The sequence below is a fragment of the Brachionichthys hirsutus genome, chromosome 18 (assembly GCF_040956055.1).
Source record: "Brachionichthys hirsutus isolate HB-005 chromosome 18, CSIRO-AGI_Bhir_v1, whole genome shotgun sequence".
Taxonomy (NCBI): Eukaryota; Metazoa; Chordata; class Actinopteri; order Lophiiformes; family Brachionichthyidae; genus Brachionichthys; species Brachionichthys hirsutus.
Genome location: NC_090914.1, coordinates 5,508,290 through 5,536,285, shown reverse-complemented (window position 1 = coordinate 5,536,285; position 27,996 = coordinate 5,508,290). Strand labels below are relative to the sequence as shown.

The 27,996-nt window shown below is 44.1% G+C and overlaps 6 protein-coding genes across 7 annotated transcripts; 2 read left to right on the top strand and 4 right to left on the bottom strand.

Annotated features, from left to right (window-relative positions):
* Positions 1 to 16: 16 nt before the first annotated feature.
* On the bottom strand, positions 17 to 3,611 carry zgc:163014 (uncharacterized protein LOC100038766 homolog). Its single transcript, XM_068752083.1, has 13 exons — positions 3,550 to 3,611; positions 3,306 to 3,476; positions 3,112 to 3,217; positions 2,914 to 3,030; positions 2,725 to 2,835; positions 2,103 to 2,280; positions 1,901 to 2,029; positions 1,566 to 1,753; positions 1,279 to 1,475; positions 1,102 to 1,193; positions 964 to 1,018; positions 610 to 707; positions 17 to 237 (listed from the first exon to the last, which is right to left on the bottom strand). The coding sequence occupies exons 1-13, from the start codon at positions 3,609 to 3,611 to the stop codon at positions 17 to 19; spliced, it is 1,725 nt and encodes a 574-aa protein (XP_068608184.1).
* An 885-nt stretch (positions 3,612 to 4,496) lies between these two features.
* On the bottom strand, positions 4,497 to 6,756 carry tmed8 (transmembrane p24 trafficking protein 8). Its single transcript, XM_068752243.1, has 5 exons — positions 6,628 to 6,756; positions 6,454 to 6,529; positions 6,256 to 6,337; positions 5,778 to 6,071; positions 4,497 to 5,692 (listed from the first exon to the last, which is right to left on the bottom strand). Exons 1-5 carry the CDS (start codon positions 6,714 to 6,716, stop codon positions 5,475 to 5,477), a joined length of 759 nt encoding a protein of 252 aa, XP_068608344.1. The 5' UTR covers positions 6,717 to 6,756; the 3' UTR covers positions 4,497 to 5,474.
* Positions 6,757 to 7,231: 475 nt separating this feature from the next.
* Positions 7,232 to 20,588, bottom strand: atg2b (autophagy related 2B). Its single transcript, XM_068751575.1, has 42 exons — positions 20,427 to 20,588; positions 20,148 to 20,310; positions 19,887 to 20,039; positions 19,699 to 19,801; positions 19,436 to 19,598; positions 19,174 to 19,353; positions 18,738 to 18,834; positions 18,461 to 18,625; positions 18,188 to 18,339; positions 17,641 to 17,752; positions 17,161 to 17,404; positions 16,890 to 17,052; positions 16,673 to 16,765; positions 16,383 to 16,571; positions 15,828 to 16,101; positions 15,629 to 15,737; positions 15,350 to 15,551; positions 14,872 to 15,014; positions 14,549 to 14,706; positions 14,263 to 14,438; positions 14,011 to 14,158; positions 13,666 to 13,868; positions 13,244 to 13,324; positions 13,014 to 13,120; positions 12,833 to 12,925; positions 12,657 to 12,727; positions 12,503 to 12,579; positions 12,239 to 12,409; positions 12,037 to 12,169; positions 11,743 to 11,942; positions 11,422 to 11,651; positions 11,220 to 11,337; positions 10,935 to 11,120; positions 10,762 to 10,863; positions 10,571 to 10,649; positions 10,264 to 10,474; positions 10,101 to 10,170; positions 9,929 to 10,011; positions 9,730 to 9,851; positions 9,257 to 9,411; positions 9,019 to 9,168; positions 7,232 to 8,938 (listed from the first exon to the last, which is right to left on the bottom strand). The coding sequence occupies exons 1-42, from the start codon at positions 20,586 to 20,588 to the stop codon at positions 8,708 to 8,710; spliced, it is 6,222 nt and encodes a 2,073-aa protein (XP_068607676.1). The 3' UTR covers positions 7,232 to 8,707.
* A 1,100-nt stretch (positions 20,589 to 21,688) lies between these two features.
* On the top strand, positions 21,689 to 23,332 carry gskip (gsk3b interacting protein). The gene is made up of 3 exons (XM_068752279.1): positions 21,689 to 21,733; positions 22,101 to 22,343; positions 22,440 to 23,332. Exons 2-3 carry the CDS (start codon positions 22,104 to 22,106, stop codon positions 22,596 to 22,598), a joined length of 399 nt encoding a protein of 132 aa, XP_068608380.1. The 5' UTR covers positions 21,689 to 21,733; positions 22,101 to 22,103; the 3' UTR covers positions 22,599 to 23,332.
* A 362-nt stretch (positions 23,333 to 23,694) lies between these two features.
* Positions 23,695 to 25,789, bottom strand: LOC137907485 (NPC intracellular cholesterol transporter 2-like). Its single transcript, XM_068751824.1, has 5 exons — positions 25,710 to 25,789; positions 25,495 to 25,606; positions 24,550 to 24,657; positions 24,298 to 24,467; positions 23,695 to 24,173 (listed from the first exon to the last, which is right to left on the bottom strand). The coding sequence occupies exons 2-5, from the start codon at positions 25,574 to 25,576 to the stop codon at positions 24,087 to 24,089; spliced, it is 447 nt and encodes a 148-aa protein (XP_068607925.1). The 5' UTR covers positions 25,577 to 25,606; positions 25,710 to 25,789; the 3' UTR covers positions 23,695 to 24,086.
* Positions 25,790 to 26,182: 393 nt separating this feature from the next.
* isca2 (iron-sulfur cluster assembly 2) lies at positions 26,183 to 27,903 on the top strand. Of its 2 annotated transcripts, none has more exons than XM_068751978.1 (4): positions 26,183 to 26,264; positions 26,488 to 26,647; positions 26,823 to 26,938; positions 27,038 to 27,903. In XM_068751978.1, the coding sequence occupies exons 1-4, from the start codon at positions 26,209 to 26,211 to the stop codon at positions 27,210 to 27,212; spliced, it is 507 nt and encodes a 168-aa protein (XP_068608079.1). In that variant the 5' UTR covers positions 26,183 to 26,208; the 3' UTR covers positions 27,213 to 27,903. The 2 variants fall into 2 exon arrangements, with proteins under 2 accessions (XP_068608079.1, XP_068608080.1); XM_068751979.1 differs by having other exon boundaries at positions 26,209 to 26,264; positions 26,470 to 26,647.
* Positions 27,904 to 27,996: the final 93 nt, after the last annotated feature.

The following is a 27,996-nucleotide window of genomic DNA, read 5'->3' as shown; positions in this document are numbered from 1 at the left end:
TTCCCTGTTGGATCGATCACTTGTCTCCGGGGATCTCGATCGCGCATTTGATGGTGTCATTGTAGAAGGAGCCGCAGCAGTCTGACCCACCGAACACCAGCAGCGTGCAGCCGGTTTCCCCCCGGTCATGCTTCTCAGCATCGCTTAGGATGGAGCGGCCCAAACTGATCATGCTGTGTCCCGCACGAGGCTTAAAGCACAGCAGAGGAGATGCTATCGAGCTCCACATGTTGGTGTCTGAGAAGGAAAATAAAGCATGGTCTGTGATGCACGGTGACAAAACTCGACCCCAACGTTGCCTTATCTAATCTGTGTTTTAACCCAGAACACAGATTTATATTTACTCTATATCACACTCTTCTTCTTGCCCTAGCCATGTGAGATGGATATTTCAGTACCAAACAGATGACTGCAATAATATTTAATCACCAAATAAATATGGTACACCTGTCAGTTGGATGGATTATCTTAAGGGCAAATGCAGAGGAATGTTTTTTTTTTTTTTTTGGAGAATCCTTTCGTGTGCATAAACAAAGTTCTCCGTCTTTTACTTCCACTAATGAAGAACAAGTTTGGAATCTGTATTTTTTGCTGTGTGTAATAAATTACCAATGCTGAAGACGTGCACGTCCTGCAGGGCTCCGATTGCACTGCAGCCTCCAGAGATTAAAAGCTTCTCATCAGAAACTGGTAGAGCTGCATGAAATCTATTCAGCGCAGGCAGGGAGGGGGTTTTCAGATGCATCATTATTGCTGTAACAGCTGTTTCTGCATAATATTTGAACTCTCATGTTGTAGAGATGAAGATAAAACAATGCAGATAAAATGCAATTCTATTGCATCACCACAAATTATATTAAAACCCCAATTCAAAATATCTATCAAAGTCACTGAAAAAAGAAAAATACGAAAACCAGATGGCGATGCCGATGACATCCATCAAGGTTGACGTCTTGCACTCACCCTCGAGGCAGTGGTGGCATGTTCCCGAACTTCACAGCTGTGTACTCCATAAATACTTCCCTCAACGAGATACAAACTCAAGTCAGTTAGTATCCGGAGACAACATCTTTGTCTAAAGCATCAACATTTTCATCTCACCCAGATCCAGAACATGCAGATCATTCAGGTAGGTAGCAGTTTTACGTCCACCAAATATGAGTAGCTTCTGGGACATCAGTGTTGCAGAATGTCTGTTCCATAAAAAAAAAAAATGGAAGCTTTGATTAATATTAAAAATAAGTGTTTGGATGACAGAAACCTTCATGTTGGACTGACCCAAACCGAGGCAATGGTCTGTCCCCCTCCACGATCGGCTGGTACCAGAGTTTGTCCTCTGGGTTATAGATGTACAAAGCATTACTACATGGTTTGTCCCCAGAAGAATGGCCTCGATGAACTCCACCGAAGACAAAAAGCTCTTTCTTATAAAAGGCTGCAGAATGATAGGCCAAATTTGGAACATTTCCTTTTGCCTAAATGGGGGGGGGGGTTAGAAGCACAAAAGGAAATGAAGCAAAGCCTTTCTTTCACTGCCGAGTGTTTGTAACATGCAACAAACCCACAGTGACTAGCTTCCACTTCCAGGTCACAGTGCTGAGGATGTAAAGGTCGCTGTAGCGCTGACCATCCCTCAGGCCGCCATATACGAAGACGGACTTGGAGTCTGGATCGTAGGTCGCAGTGTGTCCTCGGGCGCACGGCGGTACGGGTCCGGAGGCGGAGGAGTTCATGGGACACCAGAAGTCATTGTCTGAAAACGGAACAACAAGCAAAATGCAATACAAAAATACAGTAAAGAGTAAACGTGCTCATTTTACAAATACATTTCAGGGCTTCTCAATTTACAGTTTAAAAAGACATGATGTGCAAACTGGAAATTGAGCTAAGCCCCACAGACCTATCTCGAGCTTCCAGAGCGAGTCGCTGCAGAAGTTCTGACCTTCCATTTCCCCTCCGATGAGAACGGCCGTGTCGGGGCCGCTCAGACACATGGTGTGGCTCCAGCGCTCCGACGGACAAGCTGCAACTGAACACGAACGGCCTTCTTTACATTCTGTGCATTCATACACACTAGCCATGCTAAAGTTGTTGCTTCCGACCCTCTCTGTTGTCATTCTTTATCTGGACAGTCATTTCTTCGAGGCTGCTCATCCTGGACAGTCTCTTTTTCTTGGAGAGTGAAGCCTGGTCAGTGTCCCCAACAAGACTGTCCATGTCCTCAGAGCTCCACGTTAGGCAGCCCCTCTTACTGATAATGGTCCGTCTGGGTGTCTTATCCTTTCAGTTGCACAGAGCAGTACACAATAAGTCCACTTGTTGCACATATCCAGCCATAAAAACATTGGAAACAAAATTATTTACCCTCAATATTAGGTTTATATGCAAAATGCATGTCAATACAGCCAAATACTACTTTCAAAAAAATTCAGCTCCCTAATGACAAGCATCTCAACTACTTAGATCATTATTCCTTTTGCTGCCGTGACCTGCTGCAAACATTTTGCATAGCAAGATTCTGGTAGCGTTCCTAAGTAATGGACATCCTAATCCATCCTAATCCAGGTTTACCTGCTGCAACCAATTTCTTCAAAATCCCAGCAGAGATTTTCTATGGGATTTAAATCAGGCAGGCCGTTTCAGATGTTAAAGTATCTAGCCAAAAACCATATGCAGTGTGATTAATTTGGCTTCCAACTGCATTTTCCTCAGTGTGATTCTTACCATGGGGAAAACCGGGGGTGTATTTCCCACAGCGGAATCACTGGTGTCAACGTTATTGACTTGGATCTCGCCGTAGCAGACGCTGTCAGCTAGGCGAGAGTCAGCGGCTACCTGCAACGCAAGAAAATCGTGAAATGTTGTGTAGAGAATTAAAATGAAATAAATACAGATAAGAAGGATTGACTTCACCATTTCGTTTCCGTGGCTCTGGAGTAGCGTGCAGGAAAGATCAGCGGCGCTGATCGATTCTGGGAACAGCCGCTTCCTTTGGACCAAAGGAGTGCTGCTGTAGACGGTGGCTTCATCCTATCGCATGGAAAATCCATTTGTTGGGAATTTGTTACCTGGGAATGTCAGCCATCGATCCAAGTAACAACTGAAACCTACCTCTGCACACATTGAGAGGATAATCTTGCCATAAACTCCTCTTCTGCCCTTCTCTGCTGCCATCGTGGCAATATCAGCGTTCCAGTCACCCTCCCAGGTCAGGCACCTGAATGTAATCTTCAATTTAAGCTCGAGGTTTAAAAAATAAAATAACAATAACATTTAAAGTAACTTAAATCTCTCTTCTTCCTTACCTCGCTTGAGCCGACAGGGTCCCGATTCTCTGGGCCGGTACTTCTGCACCGACCACAACTTCTGCTGCCATTGCCCTCTGGCTGGGTTTCCATTCTCCAAGTCCAAAGACAACCAGGTGTTGGGGTAGAGGCAGCGGGATGTGGACTTGGAAGCACCTCCCACTGGATTTGCTGCAGACAGGTGAGGCGTGACGTGTTTCCGTCCGAATCCACCTGTAATTAAGGGCGACCCTTTGAGGCCTACCTGATGAACTGGCGCGGCGCGTCGCTGACGGACCACAGGACGTAGAAATTCAACTTCCCCATGTCGTTCCAGGTTCTAGTGCTCCACCTCACCTGTCCGCAGGGCGAGCAGGTAGGCGTATGCAATGCGCGCACCTGTAAGTCTGATTGGCTGACTCGAGCGCGAGCCTGTGGTGGAAACTTAATTAATTGACTGGCAGGGAAGTACGCAGCAGGTGACTTTTTTGTTTCTGCGGAGAGAACGCTGCAGGGATATTTGGGATACTTCTCGATACAAATTTAAATAAAATACGGATGCTCTGTATGGAGAAAGCAAAAAAATAAATAATGGATTTTGATCGATAGTACTGATTTGTATACCCGAGGTAATGCACAGCACATTGCTATAAAATGACAAACTTTTATAGCAATGTGATAAAATATATCAAAGTTCAGCATCACAGAAAATCATATTATTATTGATAACTCACAAACATTTTCCTGTTTTTCCAGCAGCTACACTGAACTCTTTCACCCGTCTTTTATCAGGGTGGACTAAGCACTGGAATCACATCACCATTTAGGCACGCATTCATCGCACAGCTTCTTAGAGCTCCAGTGAAGCGCAACACGAGATGCAACTCTAATTCTGGATGCCGTTTTGGGAGAGCTCAGAATAAAACCTGGTTAATCAGCACCTCAGTAACAATTACATCAGTTCCCTAACGCCACAATTTAATGGAAGCACAGGGGACCATCTGCTTTTGAACCCTGCGGTGGAGATTGCTGTGAAATGATGGCGTCTCAGGCGGAACACAGAGACTCGTTGGAGATGACACCCTCTATGCAACAGCTTGAATAGATGACGTATCAATGTCTGGCTGATTTTATGTTTCCAGCTTGTTCTCTACTTATGACAAGAGTTTATAAGTCTTTTCCAACAATACTGTAATTACAAAGAAGGCTCGATGATCTTTCTCTTTATTGTAGAATATATATTTCAGAAATAAATGTGATCACAACTCACAGAAAAAGGTAAAATACAGCGTACATGAGAAGTCAGCTCATTAACATATATGACAAAGGTCAAACTGGTGAAATGAGGTGTGGCAAGAAGCATTGCATTCAGAAACAGGCTACTGAACACGTATAGAAGCCCAGTGGACTGAGGAGACTCACAATCAAACACAATTACTTTCACAGGCGTGTGTGTAAAATAAACTCAAGACGAGCTCCCAACCTCTGAAACGGCAAATTAAACAGGGAGGCGAGGCAAAAGTAAATATTGAGTCTATATTACATAATAAGAGGCTAATGCGATAAGGCATGACTTTTATTTGTGTCATAAAAAAAGCACACTTTAGAAAACTGCTACCACTCGGCTCATCGCATTTAACTTTGTATTGTATCTTTCACCAACACACAATTATGACAGTAGACACAGACCTGTGCACGTGATTTGTATTAAATATTAAGATCCACGATATTCAATTCAACATAGATAAAATAAATTATGCTACAAAGCACAAGATCAAATACAAATAATTAGACGACAAAAGCAAAAACAAGGTGCCCAGACGCACAAACACAAAGCATAGTATTTTAGAACAGGTTCCCTGATCACTGCTGCCATAGAAATGTTATGCCTGAAGATAATATAGGTTTTATGATGGGCACTAGAGACACGGGAACGTTGCTCGTATGCAAGGCTTCTTCAAATAACTCTCTGCAGGTGCACACGTTTAAAATGACCTGGCCATGTATACATAAATTCAAATGTGGCAACATAAACGGTGCTAAAAAATAGATATGCATATATCTTAAATCTTATATTATAAGCCCCCCTCCCCCCCCCCCAGGTATGAAATCAAAAATAGTTCCCCGTTGCTAAGAGAAGGATTCTTCTCCTCTAAGGTAGATATTCATCAACAATATAAGAACGGCCTCTCAGGCACTGTAATAAACTCTGTAGTAAAGAGTTTTATTTCTCCATAGCGAGTACGAGTTATCGAACTTCAGGAGGTAAGTGCCTTCACCGGGAAACTCGTGGCTCCCGCCGTTCACCGCCAAGTGGCTGTCCTGGCGGTACACAGGAAGGAGCTCAGCCAGGTTTGAGCTGCTCTGATTTTTGGAGCCCTTCTCGACGTCGCCGTTCCCGACGGGCCCTTCAGACAGAAAGCACGTGAAACACAAAGTCAACTTACAGCCGAGAAAAACCGCCGAATTCTCAATCTGAAGCCCGTAACTGACCTTCCAGCTCCTCCTCCTCGTCTTCGTCGTCACTCGATTCGCTGACGTGCACGGTGATGGACCGGTTCGTGACGGGACTCCAGTCAAAATATATGCCGAAGCCAATGTCATAACCGTCCGTAGCGAACTCCCAGCACACTCGGCTGGCCTCGGGGACGGTGGGCACGTGGACGGTCATGATGTCGCCTCTGTACACCGTGACCACGCCGTCCTCCTCCGTTCGCAGCTTCGCCTTCAGCTCTTTAACCGCAGCGGACGTCCACGTCGTTGCGGGCGTCACGGGCGGCATCTCGGCTGCCGTCGGGAAGTCGACAAAATGGCAACGTGTCCGTGAAGAGCATCAGAGCAACGCCTGTGATTTATTCCTCTAGCTTAGGTTAGCTTTAGAGATGTAGTCACTTGAGAAATATTTGGAGCTGAATAATCACAGCTGAAGCTAAACGGCAGCCATGACGCCAGTACTCAGCCGGTCCCTCACCCTTTAGCTGGCAGCTCCCAGCAGGGTCGCTCTCCTTGCCTCCTTCCCCACGGGCTTCATCAGCAGCAGCCTGCTGATTACCCTTAAAAAAAATGCATACAGACAAGACTTGACGCTATAAATAAGAAAATGATATCGTATCGCACGCCGCTGTTTACCGGATAGCTCATCCAAAAGCACCAAGGACCGACTACCCACCTCTCCCCTGCTTCCATCCATGTCGGCTCGGTCGGTGGTCTGGGTGCAGCCCTGCGAAAGGTCCGTGCTCCGGAGCCTGGAGACGAGATGTTACAAAGCAGGACAGACATTTAGAATGAATTAAAAAGCACAACAAAGCTCCAATGCGCGGCTCCGTCTGCAGCAACAGGCTACCTGGCCGGCGGCCGACGGTCGAGCTGTTCGCTTGCTGCACCGGGAGAAGAGGAGAAGGCGAGTGATGCAGCCTCCTCCGGTCCCTCCATCCCCACCGAGGTGTTGCGTGGCCGGAAAAGGTTTAACCCCGCCCCTTGCAGCCACAGGGAAAAGACAACGCTGATGCTCGTGCTAGCCTGCGAACCCGGATACACACACTCCCCCAATAAATGTGTTTAAACTGCTGCACACACACACACGATACATTAAATAAACGGCCGAGACGAGAAGCGAAAAGGCTTCTGCGAAAGTTGTGTTTTAAATAGTTAAATCTCCGCCAGCAGATATTAGCTGGTCGGCTAACTGACTAGCTAAGGCTACCTAGCATAAAAAAAAGAGAGTGAGGCCGAAGCTGCAGGTCGGCGGTGCGGAAAACTAACTTACCTCAGCGAGGCAAGGCGAGGCGAGGCGAGGCGGGCTCCTCAACGCGGGGTTTACCTCAGTCCAACGCCGGCCATCAGCAAACACTCTTCCGCGTCAGCGCGACCATGCGGCGAGTCTCCCCGGTGAAGGATGGACGGCAGGAAAATCGAAAAAAAAAAAAAAAAAGATAAACTTCCGTGTTTACGAAAATCAGCGGATCTAAAGGACTGAGAGGCGCGCCCGCTGTCATGCTGCATGTTTAATGTCGTAGTTAACAAATGTCACCTGATTTTATAAATGTTTCAAATTGCGTTTCTGCTTAACTCATTTTTTATTGTTCAAATGGCTATGAGATATATATATAGATATATAAATACACCCCTCTACCAACCGCAGACCCAACCATTACACAAAAACACGCGAAGGGAGACGGCTGCACAATTGCTAATTGTATTTTGCACATCTATTGATACAAATTGAAGAATTGTTTTCTTCTTCGTCTTCTATCGCGTTCGTATCCCAGTCTTTTTCGGAGAAGAAGAAACACAACAAAACAAAACAAATTCTCTTCTTCTACGAAAAGGACTACGAAGAAGAACAGCTTCCGTTTCAATGACCTTCAAAATAAAATCACTCACGTCAGAATTAACAACGAAATATGCTTATCAGATCAAATCGACTCCCAAATCAGCCTCTTTAAAGAGTACCAAAAGCAAACAGAAGAACTCAAACCACACTGGTGGATTTAATCATTTATATTTCCCTTTCATGCTTTTAATATAAATTCATCCTTCAACTATACACCTATATACACAAGATCTTGTTCACATTAACAAAAATGGGCAAATCAATTGTCTGCAACATATTACACTTAACATCAATATTTCAACATAAAATAAAAAAAAAGCACAGAACATTTAAGACATGAAGACTTTGCGTCCAATATTTTTTTGAGCAGCAGACTGAGATTTACTTTTTTTTCATGTTTAAAAGCAGCTTGTCAGAAAAGTAGTTTTTAGAGAAATGAAAAAACACTGACCAAAGTTCAAAATAGATTCTAAGTCTAAGTCTTTCCATGTTATTCATTTGAGGAAGTCACCCTTCAAGTCATTGGAAGTGCTGATCACATGTCCTAAAGTTGAAATGCAACCATTTCTCTGTACTTATTACATTTGCACAAAAACACTAGGAATATCTATAGTAAGTAACAAGGCCCACATGGGGTGCAAGTTCTGTAAATGAAGGGCCATTCCACCTATATTAGTATTGGTTTAAGATAAGAACATTTAAGATGACAACAGAGGAAGTTAATGTTCGCACCTCATGAGACAAGAGCCTATTTCTTCATTGCTCTGATTTTATATATTTATTTGTAAATATCTATCCCACAACAGTACAGAATCCACACAAAGTCAATGTGTGGCTTATTAAACCATCAGTCTTTATACATCCCTTTGATTAATCGTACAGTTTGACAATGCTGATAAGCATGAAGGCACAGCCAGGGAACTGAAACTGACACGAGCCGAATCACAGTTCCTCAAATTGCCATGAGATGAATAATATTCTCTACACCGGGGCAGAACATGCACCTCTGAGATGCAAATACTTTGACGAGAAGTTTCCAATGCATTTACTGGCTATTTCTGCAACAGTCTTGGTGGCACATGGCAACAAGTTAATCCTCACCCTGCCTCCATTTCTGAGACTCCTCCTGGCGTGCATCGGGGTGAATTTGGTTCCTCATCCCGCCCAAGACATTGGCTGTAGCTTCAGTCGCCATAATGAGCGGTTTAACCACGGCTGGTGGCAGCTGTCGGAGAACCCCACCCACTGCCCCCGTCATCCCACGCTGCTCGTGCTCCCGGGTGGCCGTGTCATAGATGGTCAGTGCTGTGTCTGTGATCCCCTGTAGATGGAAACGCCATAAAATCCTCATCAAAAATGTTGCGTTTCTTTCAATTAGTGTAACTGAAGTAATTCTTTTACCTCTTTTACCACCGTATAGGCTTTGGCGACACCTTCCCTCAGGTCAACAGGCTGATGAGCAAGTCCGTAATGGGTGAACCGTTTGATCCTTTTTGCGTCCCTCTCATCGGGCACTGGAGATACCATGTCATAGGCCGTCTCAGCCGCCGACTGAAGATGACACAGAATGAATGCGTTATGGTTTCTGGAAGCAAATGCAGATGATTATTTTTTTGTGGCAGCAGAAAGACAAGTTCACCTGGATGGTTCGGACCATCCTGTTGGTCAGCTCCAGAGCAGCCATAGCAGTAGAAGTTCCAAAGGAGGCGGTGCCACGTTGAAACCCGCGGACAATCCGACCGTCTTTCCTGTACTGCTCGATCGGGAGCCAGACCAAGTCCCTGAATCCCTGAACTGAAGAGCAAATTCATTTTAACAGGCAAATGACACATATAGCTGGATTAATAAGCTCACACAGCATTAATTACTTTCATAGCAGTTTATTAATGAAATAATTAGGGAAAAAATAAAATGACTTTAAAGACACCAATCCTTCTTAAGAAAAGGAAATAATAATACACTTTGATTACAACTGTTGTAGTAATACAAAGTTAAACCGTGAGCGCTCTAATGACTGTTTTTACGGTTTACGATAAGCATTAAAGCCCGTGAAACGTAATCTCATCTGATAAAACCACAAACACGGGAAACATCAACCATTTGTGCACTCACCCAGTTGGACCAGTGAGTGAATCGGCCCAACACCACCCAGTAGTCCTGGAAGCTGGTTCTTCTTTATGTCATTCAACCACTCATTTATTGCATAAGAAAACAGTTTATCCACACCTAATAATCTGAGAGACAGAAATATATTAGCTTCCTAGGAATGATTATTGGTTCCCTGTGATTAGTTCCTGACACATAATCATACCCTTGTCTATAGCAGAGACGCCTCAGCTTCAGCTCTGAACAATTCAGCTGTGTCAATCCGATAATGATTCCAGCAAATGTTCCCTGGAACAAAGCAGATCTAAAAACATTAATACCACACAAATACAAATCTGTAATGTGGAAATAATGCAGAGCCTCCTAAAATCATGTACCTGTTCCATTGAAACGTGTTTCCCATGATAATCCAGACGAATAGGAACCTCAGAGGTAAATCTAAACTCCCTGTCAAGAAGATAAAAAGTTACCAAACATGGACAAAAGCAATTAAATTATTTGTTCAGAAATACTTTCCTTATTTAATTATCTAACACTGACCTAAAGAAGATGGGCTGGTCTGTAAAGGAAGGAGCAGAGGCTTCGATTTCGATCAATTCCTCCCTACTAGATGTGAAGAAGCCATTGTGGTTCAAGCGTCTCTGAGCAGGCACCGAGATGATCGGGGCCGGGTCTTGGGTGCCGCTGGCGTGCTTGGAGAAGCTGCAGGAGATCTCCGGCGTGGCCAATTTTTTTGCGGAAGCACAGACGGCTATAGAAAACAGAAACTGATCAGTAGTCTGCTTGGAAGGGATGGTCAAGTTAAAAAACGTTCAAGCTAGAATTATCTGTGAATAATAAAGTTTACCATCTTGAGCAGGTGGTGAGAAAAACTCAACTTCAGTAGCAAGACTGGTAAAGAAATCCTTCAAGAAGAACAGGGCGTCCTTCAAATAAACAAAAAACAAATAAACACAAATCGAGGCCATCGTAAGAACATGTTGCTCAGGATGTGGCTACATACAGTACATTTGATTTATAGGTCAAATCATGCTTTACCTGATCAATATTGAGACGAAGAGGCATCAAGGAAACGCGCAAACAGCACTCCTGGGGAGCCTGGCCTGACTCGGGACACATGTGAAGAGCCTTAACTGTCATCTAAAAGCACACAAAAAAGGTTACACCAGCCTTGGACTCCACTGGGTTCATTTGTGTGTTACATTCCTCACCATGTTAGAATGAGCCTTTCTGGGCAGTTCCTTGCTGGAATACAAGTAGAGGAACTTATTCATCTGCGAGGCAGCTAGTCTGTCCCGGATCTCCAAGTCCTGCACAACGAAGACCTGCCGGGAGACTGGCTGATCCATCGCCGGCCTGGAAGGAGTCTGTGGGTACACCTCGTGCTGAAACCTCACCTTGGAAAAAGGTGTTTTAAAAAAACAACAAAAATCAGTTAAATGGTCAAGAAACTATCCAAGGTTCCTGCGCTTTGTTCAGGCAAAGATGAAGCTTACCTTACTGAGCTGTATCTCCATCAGGATATCAGGATTTCTTCCTCTTCCACCTCCTGCCCATCCCGAAGCTTTGGCCTGCCTGATTGGAGTTTGAGATGGGGAGCTATGAGGGGTCGACCTTTAAAGGTGGAAAATGGTGTATAAAATGTCTGTTTATTCCTGAGCACGTTTAAAAACAGTGCGCGTCTAGTGAACAGCTCACCCCCGGCTTCTAGTAGGAGAGGATGTAAAAGATGTACCACCCAAGTCTTTTCCGCCATAGAGGTGCCAGATGACCGAAATCTCCTTAATGAGGTAGCGCACCTCTGGGATGGGAAAGTTCACGACTCCCTGGCTGGAATCACTCCGATCTAGAGGCTGACCAAAGTGGTCATCTTTGATTTCAACTGGGAGGAGTGTAAGCTGCTTTACGACTGGCTCCTGATCAAGATCCTGAAACACATATTGGTTACCAGTGAGTTGGAGGGATTGTAAAGTCTCTCTGTCGGGTAGCAGTGCCTACGTGAACGGAGCACATGCTGACCTCTCTTCGGGACCCTGGCGTATCCAGGATACAGAAGTCATCAGTCTCTTGGGCCAGATTGGGGACGGGAGTGATGAGGGGTGAATGGAGCATGGGGAAAGTGGGACCTGAATCCTGATTCAAGTTTCCGCTCTCATCCGGGAAGAGGAACAGGTCTGAGTGAGGCTGGTTGTGGTCGTGGTTACTCTCCTCATTTGCACCTATTGATGTGTAGAAAAAGCACAAACTCTAGTCAAGGAAAGTTACACAATTAATGCAGCTTAAGCGTTAATCTTTAGTGAGCAAAGTCATCACCGTTCTGCTGCAGTCCTGATCCATGCTGCCCGTCGGTCTCCTCCATCGCTTCGCTCATCAGATCCTGCAGCATCTGCTGCTCATTCTCAGCCAGTAAGAGCGTCTGAGACGTGGAACAGCCGGGAAACTCCGCCTGCTGAAGCATATACTTAATCAAGGCAAGTATGACCCCTATGGTCATGTAATCCTGGCTCATGCTGACCTTGGTCCTGTGTGTAGTGCTGCTGTATTTGGCCTCTGGTTCTGCAGGAGGCAATAAGTCTCCGTAATTGGCTACATACTGGATGAGGTTCATGAGAGCGGCACAGGAGTCCGAACAGGTTCGGATGTGAATGACATCACTGGAACAACGCAGCTCAAACCTGGGCTCTGACTATCATTCAAGAGAACATTGCGCACAAAATGTTCAAGCTTCTCAGAGAGACAACATTTTAAACCGTGTCACTTAGAAAAGATCGGCGCTTACCAACATTCCATCCACTCCGGGTTTGACAGCTGTAATCCTCAGCTCCAGTGTTCCCATGTCAACCACTTGGACATAATCTTGAGAAGGGAGGGGGGCATACATTAAAGCAAACATTTGAAGTGGTTAATTGAATCCAATAACGGAGTTGACTTACCACGCGCCAGATTGACAGCGATGACATTACTCTTGTCTGATATGAACAGAGCCGCTTCATCTAAAATGATCCTGTGCAAAACATTTTATATTCAGCAAACACAACTTTTCCCGTTTAATCCTGATGCATTTACATCACGACAATAATCTTACATCGGTGGCGAATCCCTTCCGTACCTGAGTGTAGAAGAGGAATGGTCTAAAGAGACACTGCTGGAGATGCTGAAGGTCTCTACCAGCAGCAGCGATTTGAGTGGAAGGTAAAGGGGTCTGTCCAGATGGTTGAAGACAAAAAAAAGTCCATATTACTATACAAACCCAAGCATCTGTTTTGAGGCAGGTGTGAGGTCGAGATTACCTGTAGTCTAGAGAACAGCTCCACAGGTGTAAGTGAAGGGTGGTGACGGACGTAGGAGGGGCATAACCCAAGACAGGCTCGTCAAAAACGTTCAGGAAGTCGACAATCTATTGCAAACCAATTGGTAATATAATTATATATGCATTATTTTTATTCAATTAATTTCTCTTCAAGTGACAGCAAACCAATCAGACATATGTTTGTGAAGTATTAATTCCATCTCGGTGTACCTGCTCATACCAGCCCAGGCTGGACGGGACCACTCTGTGCTGCAGCGTGGCTCCTCTCACTCCAACAGCAACCAGAAATTCCTGCATGAATGTGGACACGCCCGTCGCCACAGTTAGCAGAAAACCAAAACAGTGTTGAGTGACCTACTTAAAAAGTTGCTTTAACATTAAAAGCATGCTGCCGATAGAACACTTGCTTTCAAATATAACCCAATAATCGACGTCCAGTTGAAATATTGCTGTCCATTATTTTACAAATATTTCAAGTGTGGGGAAAGTCAAATTATGTCACCTTGAAAATGCGGGTCTGCTGAGAGGCGGGGGTTTGGCAGGTAAGCACACTGACCTCAACCGTAAATATCGAAGCTGCGTTTGCGACAGCGTACCGGTATATAAGTATGTTACCCATTTGAGTACTTCACCTTGACATTGCGTTCTCCATTCGGCGATGAGATTTTGACAGCGACAGACACCATGCTGTGGGCCTCGAGACCAATGCCTTCTGAGGGTGTCGGGGTTCTCTCAGGAGGCACCTCTGACTGGTAGATAGTTGGTTCCAACAAGTGGGGGCGTGTCCTACAGGGTAACCTGATGTCGGAGACAGAAGGAACTCCATCCACAAGCCCTGAGCATGATAGCGGAGTGAAACATCAGCGACAGAAAACTGCATGAATACAGTACATACAGTATGTATCGCAATACTCAAACATATCATAGATACACAGCCGCAGTGCAATTAGCATAGTGAATATATGCAGCTGGTTTACCTTGATGAAACATGCAGATATTGCTAGTTTGAAAGCAGATGTAGTGTTGGTCTTTACAGCCTTGGTACTGAGTCACACTGAACAGGACGGCATCTTTCACCTCCAGCCAGAATTCACCGCGTTTGTTTTTCAGTACAGTTGTGTCCTCCTTTTGGGAAGAAGGTGCAAAAATCAATCCCACTGCCCATAAAAAATATATTTCATAGCAGGAAAGTCTGGATAAAACAGCGAACAAAAGGGGCGTGTGCTTACCTTTGAATTCGTTTGAAGAGCCACTAGGCCGTGACTGACGTTAACAATGACAGAAAACAGACTCTGGGAGGTCTTGCTCTGGATTTTGGGTCTTTTCTTCTTTCGAGACCTGAGGCGCTGGTCAGAGGCGAGAGAGTAGTAATGCATCGTCTCCTCCTCTGACCCACTGGTCTCATCTGAAAGCACGACACAAAACATGACTGAGATGTATCCATAACTTCACATTTAACATGAGATGGGGCTGACCCAAAGCAAAGTCATGGTATGTTTTATTGTGGAATCGCACCGTCAGGTCCGGTAGAGTGGAACTGGCTGAAGTTATCCTTGGCATAAGTGTTGATCAGCTGACTGGCGACAGAGAGTCCACCTCCATAAGGCATGCTTTCCACCGTCTCCACTGGCGATGGAGCAGTGGGCTCCCACAGCATCAGATCATTGTTTATCCTTAATATAAATCATATTGTTTTTCATATGAAAAAAGGTGGGCTGAAGTATCTTCATTTGCATCTCATTAAAGTAGTACTCCATGGCTATATAACCAAAGCACATATTTTTTATATGTAGTTGTGGCTGTATTTGATATTTTCTGCTATAGTATAATTGTCATACCTATTGTGTAGTTTCTCATAAAATGCCTTGCTGGGGAGAACAAACTGCACGTTGGGGAAACACAGCTCAACAATGAAGCGGGAGCTGTTCATGGTTTTATCTTGGAACTCTGTCATCTCAGAGACGTCGCCAGGAATGACCAGCTGCAATGAAAAAAACAATGCATTTGTTTGACTTGACTTGGCACCACCTGGCTCCGTCAACAGGTTATGTTCAAGTCGCTGTTTGCGCAACAATAAATCTATCGTACATCAACCAGAGGTTAGTCTCACACCAAAATACAAACGTAGCAACCTGTTGACCTGCTTTAGACAGAACTTCAGCCGGTGGCATCCACACACCTGGATAATTTCTAAACTACTAAACTGATTTCAATGCATTTATGTTGTGCATTAAAAAGGAAAATACGACACTGCAACATAAAATGTGGCTGCATATTATAACCTTTGATGACTGCGGCCCTTTAGCCACCGCCTACCTCCTCATTCTCATACATAACCCTTCGTGATGAAAAGGGGGACGGTTCTGGTTGGCCAAAGTCACACACATCCTTCAATGAATGGGCAGCCCCTTCCTCCTCTTCCTCTTCAAGGGAATGGTCTTCAGCCCCCTCATCATCTTCAGCTGTGACCCGCTCAAGTATTGAGTGGACTGCAGTGGGGTTAACCTTCAGCACGACCCTGCCCAGACAGATTTGATATGACGGAGCTGCACCACGATCAAACAGCTCCGTTTAAGCCTGGTGAGTTAAACACACCTCGGCCAATCAAATTTGACGCTTTCAGATGTTGTCATGTCTCCATCCATGGTGTGAGATACTCTAAGGAACAGCACAGCTGGTTGGTCTGGTCCTTCCTGAAACTTTCCTGTGCAAAGAAAAAAAAAATGTAAATGAGAGACTCCCCTTTCTGCAAAACATCTTCAGAGTGACATTTAGATTCTTTCTGATCACATACCGATAAGTTCCCTGAATGTCAGCTCCATTTTTGTTTGGTCAGGAGAATTGCCACCCATGTATTCTGTTTTCAGTTCGAGGTCTTCGAGCTCTAGGTAGAGAATTTCCTTCTGCAGGGACTTCTTGAACCAAGGGCCCCTTTCCTGATCCGACCGCAGGTCGGGGATGGGGAAGCGGATCGCAATGCCCAGCACTGGAGCACTAACAGTCAGCGATACATGACAGTTAGTTGGAGTATGGTGGTCATCAAGAAAGACCTCTGTAAAGGCCTTGTGCTGTGAATGAGTTTAAACAAAAGGAAGGATTTAATTATATGTATGTCATAGAAATTGCTTTGCCTTCTTAATCTAAGTTCAAGATAAAACTAAATGCAATTTACACAATCATGAGCAAAAACAAAAGCATCAGGCTAGAACAATCATGACTGTAAAATAAAAGTTTTATTATTAAATCTGAGCTATTCAAATTAATTCAAAATCAAGCTGCTGTTTAGGTTATCTTTTTACATTTGATGAACAAAAAAAAAATCGTTTTGTGTTTATTCAATAATTCTTACCAGGCTGACATGTTTATTATAAGACGTGTATAAGTGGGAGGCCACCAGCTCCGCTTTGGCCAGCTTTTGAGGTTGCAGCAAAGAGTTGAGACGGTCCACAATGCTGACGTCCAGCTCGCAGCGCACCGGACCCAGCTCCACGTGGATCTCAGCTTTTCTGGGAACGGTGCTGAGGCGAACCTGCCCACCCTGCACGGACAGCCAACGATTTGAGCCAATCGTGAAAGCAAATGGTGTGTCTGTGAGATCCAAGTGCTGTAGTTTCAAGGTGGACTTATTAATGCTGTTACCTGAGGGCCTCTTCGCACAGCCTGCTTGTAAAGCAGGTGAAGGCAGGTGGTGAGAGGTGCAGCAGCGCCGGCTGTGGTGTCAAATGTCAGAAGCTGAGGTGTGTCAGAGAAACCAGTGAGAAGAACGTTCGTCAAGCCGGCTGAAATGTTCAGATGCACATCCAGCGCTTTCATGCATAATGAGTGGGTGTGCTAACGTCAGCCTCGCAGCTCTAACCTCTGTGTACTGAATTCCTCTTTGGGAGCCACCGCTGATAGCATCGGAAGGGAACAGGCACTCCAGAAACTCCATCTGGTTTAGGGAGACGTCAGTGCTGAAAGTGCGCAGATTGGATCCCTGACAATGCTCATAGTTTATGTTCAGCCCCTGACCCACGAATCTGTGAATATAGACCCAGATCAGACAAAAATGTTACGCTATGAGGACCCCCCCCCCCCCATCCGTCATCACAGTGCACAGCAGCAATCACTGAATGATAACGGCGCACCTGAGGTGATCATGAGGGCAGGCTTGGTTCAACACCGTCCGAGACTGAATAAAGTCAGCTGGGGTGAGATTGTCTGGGCCCACTGTGCTGAAGAAATGTGCAGCCATCGGCCCAAGTGGACTAGGAGCAGCATCTGGTGGTGGGAGAGGGTCAATGTGGAGGACTGAGACCACAAGGCTCCTCAGTGTCAACCTCAACACCAACTCAGGCCTTGACTCGTCACCATGGGTTTTGGAAGGATGGGCTGAAATACAACAAATGCAGATATACTGTCTGTAGTTATCCCTTGTTTCATCTATCGAGGGCTGAGTGTTTCCAAGTTTTTATTGAGTCAATTTCACCAATTATGACACTCAAACATAGTTTAGCATCCGCCAATGCAACCTCTGCTTGGAATGAAAGCGCCCTTTTATTTTCTAGAACACATGGCTACAGATGGGCGGGTGAATTTTGTTGTTACAAAAAAAGAATTATACTTACAAGTTTGTCTCGGCGGTTTTTGAGGGAGTTGTGAATCCCGTGATTGGACTGGAGTTTCAAGAGTCTGCATTCCTTTTTGGTGTGGTGCATCCAAATAATCGTCCCAGATAGCCTACAAATATTAGAGATATGACCTGCTGTACCAGGCAAACTAAAACAGAGACTGAAATCAGTCTTCTGCTTGCCTAAATTATTCATTTTGGATTAATTTAGCGACTTGCCGGGGATTTAATAGAGAGACCAGCACCAACGAGATCCTAAAACCTAAAACCATAATTATGAAGCTAATCCACATACACATACATATAAAAAGCTGTACAGTGATACTTTTTTATGTTGTACTTCATCAGCTGAGTTGATTTTTGTATCAATGGATAAAGGATGATATTATATGTGCTCAGTAACACCGGAATAAAACTGCTGTTTATTTGAAAAGACTGCATTCGGTCTGAATTTACAAAGCACTACAATTTTTTTTGGGGGGGGGGATCTGGGTTGTACATTTCAACGCATCTTCATGACAGGAAGTCAAGTCTCTGAGGCTTACCGTTGCGTTTCCAGAGGGGGACTCTCCAGGGGATGCAGAGTAATTGCTATTAAGAGATAAATCCAAATCAACTGTGGGTGGTTCTCCGAGAGGAGGAAGGGACGATAAGCTGTGAGACATGTCCATATCTGCCATGGAGAAGAATACATCATCTTCACCACAGATGTGTTGAATGAAAGAACAAGGAAATAACAAATTCCATTAGTTCGATAGAACCATGACATCTGATTTCTCAGAATGGTGAATGCTTAGAAGACAGTGTTTCAGTCCAACCTCGACTAGACACGGTTCTGGTGGTGTGGCTCTCAAAGAGGTCCGGGTCTGCTCCTGGCACGACACTATCCTTCTTCAGACACCGGTTCAGTTCCATATGGAGCCGATACTCATCCTCCTGCTGCATGGGCCGACTCTTTCTATCCTTAGCCCATTCCTGTGAACCTTAACTCAGAGATAAAAGAAATGCTCTAATCAATATTTCTAAACAGTCCATTCGCTGGCATTGTTACCCTGGCTTCATTCTAATGTTCTCTGTCAACAGAGAGGTTCTCACCTCCGCTAGAAAAAGCTCCAAACAAGTCCAGAAGAAGATGAACTTGCCGCGGGGAGAGCAGAATAACAAGAGTGTCGATATCACCAACAACATCCAGCTGAAATTAAAAAGCCCAAAGCCACTCATTAGAACAATCAACATTTGTTCATAATACCGTGTAAACAATCAGGAATATTTTTGCACAATATCCACCAGGCATAATCTGGAGGGGATCATACAAGTGTGGTTAATGTGAATCTATCTGAAGCTCATCTCCCGTGGTACTAAACAAATCTGGATCAATGTTTGTGTTTATTTATCAACCTATATTCAGACATCTTTACAAACATACTTTATTGACTGCTCTGTTATATGCTGCCATGCCCAGCAGGCATGGCAACAAGCACTTCAATTTACCTCCAGACACACCTGATGAAGAAGATCAGCATAATTTTACCTTTGCTCCAGGCATGGTTAAGTTGTTTTTCAGAGTTAGAGACAACTCTATTTTCCCACTCAGGTTCCCGACCTGCACAGGTTCAAAATGTGTTGTCGAGGATAAAGGCTCCGTGAACTGCGGATGAGGCTCACAAATGATTTTGGGATTCCAGCTCGGAGAGAGCTTTGGCTCCGTTTCCTGCAAGATAAGAGATTTACATTTTAAAAGGTTTACCAACACAACTCTTCACGGCAAATTTCAGAAACTCGCCAACACTTACCGTGGCAGTGGGGGAAGATTTACAACCGGCGCGGGTCAAATCTGAAAACTCATCCCAAAATACCGTGATGCCCTCCATCTGCATATTTTTATGTGCAAATGTGATTGGCTGATGCACATTAACGTTTGAACTTTCCACGGCCGTTTCATCACGGTAAACAATCCTGCAGACAAGAGAGCACAACTCGCTCGACAAAGTCCTGCAGCATGAGCGCAAATCAAACACGGCAGGGATTATCTTCCACATCCATGGTCCAGACTCACTTATTGATTCGAAACTCAAGTGCAATCCCGGTTTTAGAATTTTCTGGAATATATTCAACTCTGAGAACGGTATCCAAAAATGTCATTTTTACTCTTCTCAGAACTGCAAAATAGGAAATTAAAAGCAATTATGTAACACAATACTGGATTGGTAACCTTCTCTTCTGCAGCAAAGGTCTGCAACGTACCCGACTCTATCGTTTCAGCAAACTTCTCTAATCCCTCAAAAGGCTGGAAGCTCTCTCCCATATCGTCGGTGAGTTTCTGGCTCAGACATTCTTTGGCAAGTTGCATGCTGCTTGTCATGAAACTGGACCAGTACATGGGCTCAGTTCCAGAAGCTGCGGGTATAGCCAAGTGAAGACACAGCCATTTAATTTAAACATTTGTTTGCGTGACATTTTATCAATCCTTCTCCATCCATCTGAAACCTTATAGCTCCTCCTTACCTGCTCTCGGTCTCGGTCTGAGTACCATTTCTAATCCCTTAACCTCGAGGGCACAGTTTTCCTGCAGCAGTGCTGCCCACGGGATATTCAGAGATATTGTCTGGATGAACCCTGCTGTGACTTCAAAGGGGGCATCTGCTGTCTCCAGGAGCTCATTGAGCGACTGAAGAACAAGAAACAAGGCTGAGACTTATCATGGTCCATGCAGAAAATACTCATACAATTTAATCTACTGTATTTTCTGATACAAAGGTAATACCATATTAGTACCGCACATACCCATTTATCTAACGGTACTTGTGCAAGTGATCCAGTGCCTTGATAAAGGTCTAAACTGAGTTGATCCAAACTCAGTTTCTCCTGTAGAAAGTTGCCGAGGTATCGATGCAGAAGGTACCTGCAGGCCCTCTTCTTGATGGACTCCGAAAACGGCCAAGGCATCTTGGCTCGGCAGGCGAAGAGTACACAGGTATTCAAAAATATTCTGAAGCTCTGTCACTGGAACGCTAATACACCAATACTTAACCAACTAGGATTAAAATGCCGGAATTACAGCCAGTTGACTTGAGGACATTGAGAAATTGTGAGCTCAAACACCCTTCATATCCCAAGATTAGGGACACTTTGGAGGATGTGCTGATACTCTGGGGTATGTGTGGGAATTTGTCCGACTCCAGTTTGCTGCATCTATATGAATGCAAAAAAAAAGAGCTTCATTTGCATTTGAAGACACGTTTAAAAAAACAAGCGACAACTACGAGCTACGTTTAGTTTGTTTGCAACACATACTGCGCCTGAATATAGGATTTCAACATTGCATACATGTATCCACATCCTTGCCGGAAAACTAGGCGCACACTTAAATATCGGTAATAAACATACCGATGCTTTGCTAATCAATAACTACCCTCAGCTAAGCTAGGCTCTGTTTAACAGCGCTGTCAACCGAGTCGAGAGACGCGAGCAGCGCTGACTTCTGGCTAGACAAAGGCACGTCAAAAGGCTAACTAGCCAGCTAACATGTTTACATGCGATTTACATGCGAAACTGGCAGCATTAGCTTAGCCGGCTAATATTAAGCGAACCCAAGGAATAGCTTAATATTTAGCATTTCTCAAGTTGTTTAGAGGACACGATAGTAAAACACCGCACGCACACAAAATAACGCAACGCGACAACACTTAGCGTTAAGTAAGACTTTAAGATGTTTACGTAGCTCCTGCATTACCTTATGACAGACTTGTTTACAAACACTTTCATGACTCCGCATCAACTGAGCCCTCACGCACGCACGAACGCACGCACGCCGGGGGGCGGGATTAGTCAATGACGTCATAACATGGCGGACATTGTACGGAGCGTGGCGCTGTTACCGGGTCAAGGTTTATTTTGTTACTTCATTCATTGAGGCCCGAAGCAGACACGCTGAAAACAAAGCGTGTTGTGCGTTAACGTGACGTGACGTGACGGTTTTGCGGTCTGAACGATTGATCGAACCTTCCCGTGCTGAGAGATCCGGAGGGGGGGGGGGGGGGGGCTGGAAAGCTACCACCACAAGCCGGAAGAAGAACTCAACCAGCAGGGAGGTGAGGAGAAAGCAACGCAGCATGAATCGGCATGTGATTAAATAAATGAATATATGCAATATGCGCCTTGTCCCCACGTATGTTCATATGCATAAACGAACGGCATGATGAAACAGAACTTACACCGAGCTGCTGAACAACGTGCTGCAATTTGTTACCAAGATTATAAAGCAACAGATTCACCATCTGTAACTTCATTCACGCTACAGAAGTCGGATTTCCCCTTTGTTTACGCACCATTCGGTACAAACTTAACAGGAGTGTGAAGATCACATCGTATTGCTTGTCGCCATGGCGGTCGAGAGCTGCAGTGTTTCTAAAATGCGACTGCAGTCCGCTGACAGTCGGTAATGTTTTTGTGTTCTAGGGAATGGAGATCGACCGCCAGCCCGAGGAAAACATTGCCTCTTCGTTTGACGAGGACTGTGTTCTCGGCGACGTCAAAGACATGAGGTTGGAGGCGGAAGCCGTGGTCAGCGATGTACATTTTGCCGTTTCTGAAATGCACGTATCGCAGAATCTCAACAGCGCATCAGACGTGGCTTACATCAACGTGGAAACGAGAGAGGGAAACCGGTACTGTCTGGAGCTCACCGAGGCAGGGCTGAGGGTAAGAAGTGTTTCTTGTGTTCATTCATTGTGTGCAGGATTCAGATCAATGAGCCAATCCATATTGATCATGACGATAAATTGCTTTGCTGAACAGGTGGTGGGCTACGCCTTCAATAAAGTGGACGGGGATTTGACCACCCAGTATCACGAGACGGTTTACTCACTTCTCGACACGCTGAGTCCGGGTTACAGAGAAGCCTTCGGGAACGCTTTGCTTCAGCGGCTGGAGAGGCTCAATCAAAATGGACAGTAAAGAAAATGGACCGAGATGCTCCAAGAATTATACAAGTGGAGTTTAGGATGATGGGGATGTTTTTGGACGCGAGTCAGAAAAGTTTGCTCAGAATATTATAACCTATTATGTGACTTTCAACTGCCTAATTCCTGCTACAATAATAAGTACCCTGCCTGATCAGCTTGTTCTGACTTTCACATTAACTCCATGTCAGTTGATGAAGTTTTGTGACCGTTTGGCATAGGCTCTGTTCTGACATTACTGTGCTAAGATCTTCCAGCTTCCATGCAACCAGTTCACAACTGCAACATGTCAGGATTCTGCATTTTGTATTGGTTCAAAAATGAACAGAGGAAGTAGCAGAAATTTGTGACTGGTTCCTGTTTTCCCTCGCCTCGCTCTCACTACACCCAACTGTCACAGTGAGCCAAAGCTTTTTCTGTGCCATTCATACTGCCTTAATGACCTGGAGTTACAAAAATACACTATCAGCTTTTGCTCATTTTGCATCGATTGGGTCGATAGGGAACTTGACTCTACATAGAACCAGAAGGGGAGAGTTGCATCAAACTAAAGTTCACCAACCCAGTAAATGCCAGGTTAACGTTCCCTTGTCAGCGTTAAGAATTCTGCAGCTGTATTGTGACCACAGGTTATGATCAAACTTCAGTGTTATAGTATGATCCTTTTGCGTTCGTATCATGCTTTGCTGGCCTTGTCTTAGACCAATAAAACAAGGGTGATCCGCGTATCTCAGGGCTAACAATTTACAAAAGCAGTATGCAGGATTTCTGAATAGTCAGCTGCAACTTAGGGAAAGCTTACTGGTAAATCTTTTCCAGTAATGCCAGTTAACTGAGAATCTTCAGGCAGCAAGAACGAATGTTAGTCCCAGGTGAGCTTTTGAACCAGCTGTTCAGAGCATTACATTGAACCATGAAATCAGGAAGAAAGTAGTTTCATCTTTATTTTGACTAGGGACCCCCCTCCAGTGCTCCTTTTGAGAGAAATTAATGTCAAGTTTCCCCCCCATGCTTGAAGGCAAGCCGAATGTTTCCCCTCATGATTCCTGCAACAAATTTAATTTGTAGAAATGATCATCGACTCACAGAAAGCTTGGTATATGGCATTTATTATAATGAAGTTGTATTCCCCTTCCATTCCTTACAGTATAAAGTCATTATTGAAGTTGACAAAATCAGTAGATTGTGGCACGTACCTATTCAGACTACACAGCAGCCAGTAAGACATTTACACGAGTGGAATGTAGCCCAGTGTCCCGAATCACTTCTCCAGTCTTTATACTGACCGATTACAGAAAATAGAAAAAAGCCCTCATTTCACAGGATTCAAGGTGTGACGAGGTTCCGTAATCCTGTGACAGATACCTCTTAATCATTTTAGTGAATGAAAAAAATAAATCTTACATCTTAACTGGTCATTTACATTATTTGAAGGCATTTGCCTAATCCCTTTAAAACACCTGTCAGAGGTACAGTTGCCACTTCAGCCCACAATCTGAACTGGGAACTCGATGCAGAACAAGTCGTTCTCGCCATCGTCTTTCAGCTCCCACTTCACAACCAGCTTCATCTAGAAATGGAGAAAGAACAGGAGGTTTCTATCGATTGCATACTTAAATTCAGAACAGGAAATAGAAATTGTCCAGCAACAAGGACTGGAATTTGGTTACACCCAGAAAAAGCCATGTTCTTACTGATGGATATATTGACTTCACTGGAAGGGAAGTCACGTAGTTGTAATCCTGCTGCTTGATGGGACACTGGATTCCACACTTGCAGCCATCGTCATTGTCAAGGGGGAACGGGACGGGAACTCCAGCAACAATGCCGTGAACCACTGCTTTGCTCGTCTGACTTTCCACAGCTACAACAGTGAGATCACATTTAATCTTGTTTAATCTGTTGATATACAGGTTATTGAGAATCTGTTTAAACAAGCCTCTCACCACTGTTGAATGTCACATTGACACTGTAGGACTGCCCTTTGTGTAGCTGACATGGATCGTTCAGACAAGGGTTAATGTCCACCACGGCCACTTTACCAGAAGTGGAGCCTGAAGAGAAAGAGACATTAAAAACAGAGTGAATACAAATGTCAATGATCTTCAAAAGAATGATTTAGAGAACCGCCCAATGTTTCCTCTTTGGATCAGGGAAGGATTTTTTGTTCCAGAGGCTCAGATGGAGACTAAAAGGAAACAGATTCTGCATTCAGGGCCCCGAGACTCTTGAAGTCCCACCAGAGCCAGCAATCCCCCATTCCTCATTGTGATTGCTTTGAATTGTCATTAGAAGCACTTCGCTAATCAGTTAGTCACTTTATAGCAATGTGTTGAGCACTATTAAGAGTTAAGATGAAACGCGTCACCGGTCTCTCGCAGACAGGGAAGAATCTTCTCGTTGTGCAAGAATTTCCTGAGTGATGTTCAGGAGTTCTAGATAAGATACCGTTGACCACAGGAATGTAGGTCTCAGTGTTTTGTTTTTTAACTTACCCCCACAAAAGATTTAAAGTATTTGCTGGCAGCTGCATCTTAAATTTCAAGTTTCAACAACCTCATATCCCCCTAACTTTATGCAACTCCCTTCCACGTACGGTAATGTCTCCAAAGGATAAAATTACAAGCCACAAAAGTGAACACATGAATGGCATTGTCAATTTGCAAGTAAGCAAATTGTGTTCAGGCGATCGCCTCAATTCGGTAATTTAGCCAGTTAGTGCCGAAGCACATCCAATATTAAAATAGCCAAAACATTCAATCAAACATTCAGGTAATAGGACTGGAAAATAGGAATGCATTTTCTGCTGCTCAATGAAAAACATTATTATTAGACCAACTATCACTGCCTTTAAATGTCAATCTCTATTCTGACGTTCGTGTCAATCTCACCGCAGTCGAGGTATTTCACCGGGACAGCGAAAGTAAAGCCCATCAAGCAGAACAAGACGACGGAAGCAGCCCGGACATCCATGTTTCTGTTCGCGTTCGTGCTCTTGTGACCCTAAAACGAGGAAACAGCCATTATGAAACAAGCAACCTAAAGAATATTAGTGTCCCTTATTGCCAGCAGAAAGTGTTCAACCACATGACTCTTCAGCCCATACCTCAATGCTTCCTGTTTTCTCTCGAAGTGAGAAACATCACGCGCTTCTTGCCTTTTATTTCCCCGAATCACGCCATCGGCGTAACGCCCATGATGTGTCATGTGTTTTAGGTGCCCGAAATTTAGCCTGTCAGGAAAAACATTTTGCGTAAAAAAGAACTCCTCCTCTTGCGTTTAAATTAAAATCGTAACTACAATCTAATTCCAAGGACAACATTCGATTGTCCCATTTATTTATTTTGATCCATGCTTAAATATTGCATTCCACAAAGCTATTAAAAAAAAAGAAAATTATTGTAAACAAAACGACAATAAAATGATCAAAACATCCGGACCAAAGCGGAAATACCTCACGATTGGCTGGTGAATTGACGAATCACGTACTGATATTGTGCAAGAACGGAAACACGTGCTTGACAGACACAATTTTAGCCAATGAGCGCGCGACCTTTGCTGGCCAATTGTTGCGGGACGGGACGATACGGCATTTGTTATGGAAGATGTCATTTGTGCGAGAACCGATGAGAAGTGCGTCAAAAGTATTCAGCCTTGTTTGGTGAGTTATATTCCAAAGCGTCATAATAAATCTCACTCACAAGTATATGTAAACGATCTCTCTGAGAAAAAACAAGCTACGTATATAATAATTGCTAAGTTATCAAGCTAATCTTAACGCTACCATTAGCTAGCAACAAGCAGGGTCATACATGCCACGCGTCCAATTGGCCGATCTCATCTCATCTGGTCTTAATGATTAGTAGGGCGTCTTCTCTTCATAGGAACCACAATGCGAGCCAACCGCTGCACCGGTCTCTTGAGCCCACTCTCACGCGTCACGCACCGGGGCAGAGGAGTTTCAGCAGCGCTTCCGCCCAGGAGAAGCCAGCGGTGACGGGACAATCTGATGATTCAGTATATCTCACTGAGTCATGCGTGAAGGTAGTCGTAGTTTTTAGACACGCATGCTTTCTATTTAATATCCATTAACCAGTATTAAGTGTGGAGAATATGTGTTACCATTAGTTTATCTTAAAACCGTTATCCACGCAGAGCGTGTTGTTTTCTTATCATTGCATACTTGACAGAACTTTTATCATCCCTGCGCTTGTTCCAGAGACTCGGGGAAATCACAGGGAAGGACGAGTACTTGAGAATACACGTGGAGGGAGGAGGTTGCTCCGGCTTTCAGTACAAGTTTTCAGTCGATAATAACAAGACTGAAGATGATAGGTAAACTGTCAGTGCATCAGCTCATGTGTCATTGCTTTCTGTAATGTCTATTGATCCCGTTCAACATGTCCCCCTGCTTCTCTTTCCTCCTGCTCTCAGAGTGTTTGAGCAGGGAGGCGTTGGTGTTATTGTGGATCTGGACAGTTTGGAGTTCGTGAAAGGAGCCACTGTGGATTTCACCCAGGAGCTGATCCGCTCCACCTTTCAAGTGCTCAAGAACCCCCAAGCTGATCATGGCTGCTCCTGTGGCAGTTCCTTCTCTGTCAAAGTATAAATTACAGTGTCAATACTATTTAATTCCCTTATTCACCAGTTTATCAGAGTGTTAGTGTTTAGTCCTTAACACATTATAACTACTTCAGAATGGCACTTAGCATAGAGATTCTTCAGCACCTCTGTGAGACAGTATCAGCAGAACCTGAACGTTTTAGAAAGATGTTTGTATCGGATTATCTATAACACCTACTAAGCTGATTTTATATATCACTGGACTATCTGATCTTTCAATTCACATCTCGGTATCAATAGCATCTTTTGTCACAGTGAGATAATTCTTTCCCTGGACAAACTAAGTGTGTTGTTTTCCTACTTAGTGGAACGCAGAGGTGTTGATTAATCATTGTGCTAATTTGTAAATAGTGACAGTCAAGAATCATCACTTACGGCCGACTTTGAAGTGTTAAACTGTATAGGCTTGGTTGAAGTGTTTAAAAATCCAAGACTTGTATCATCGTGTGTAAAATATGTATAATTTTATTTGACATCTATGACAAATTAAGCTTTAATTAGCATCTTGTAAAGAAAATGCATTTAATTGCAAATATGTTCATTAATTTCAAATCATATAAACTGTTATAATGAACTAAATAATGTCTGATTAGAATAGATGATTACCTGAGAGTGATGAAATGGCAGCCAGGAAGGGTTTATATTGATTGATAATTAATAAAAGTACGGTATGTCCACTTCATTGCAACTGTTACTATTTCAGTAATACACTTGACTCACACAAGTAAATGTTTGCCTTTTTTTTTATTAAAGTGGAATTTAAGAAACAT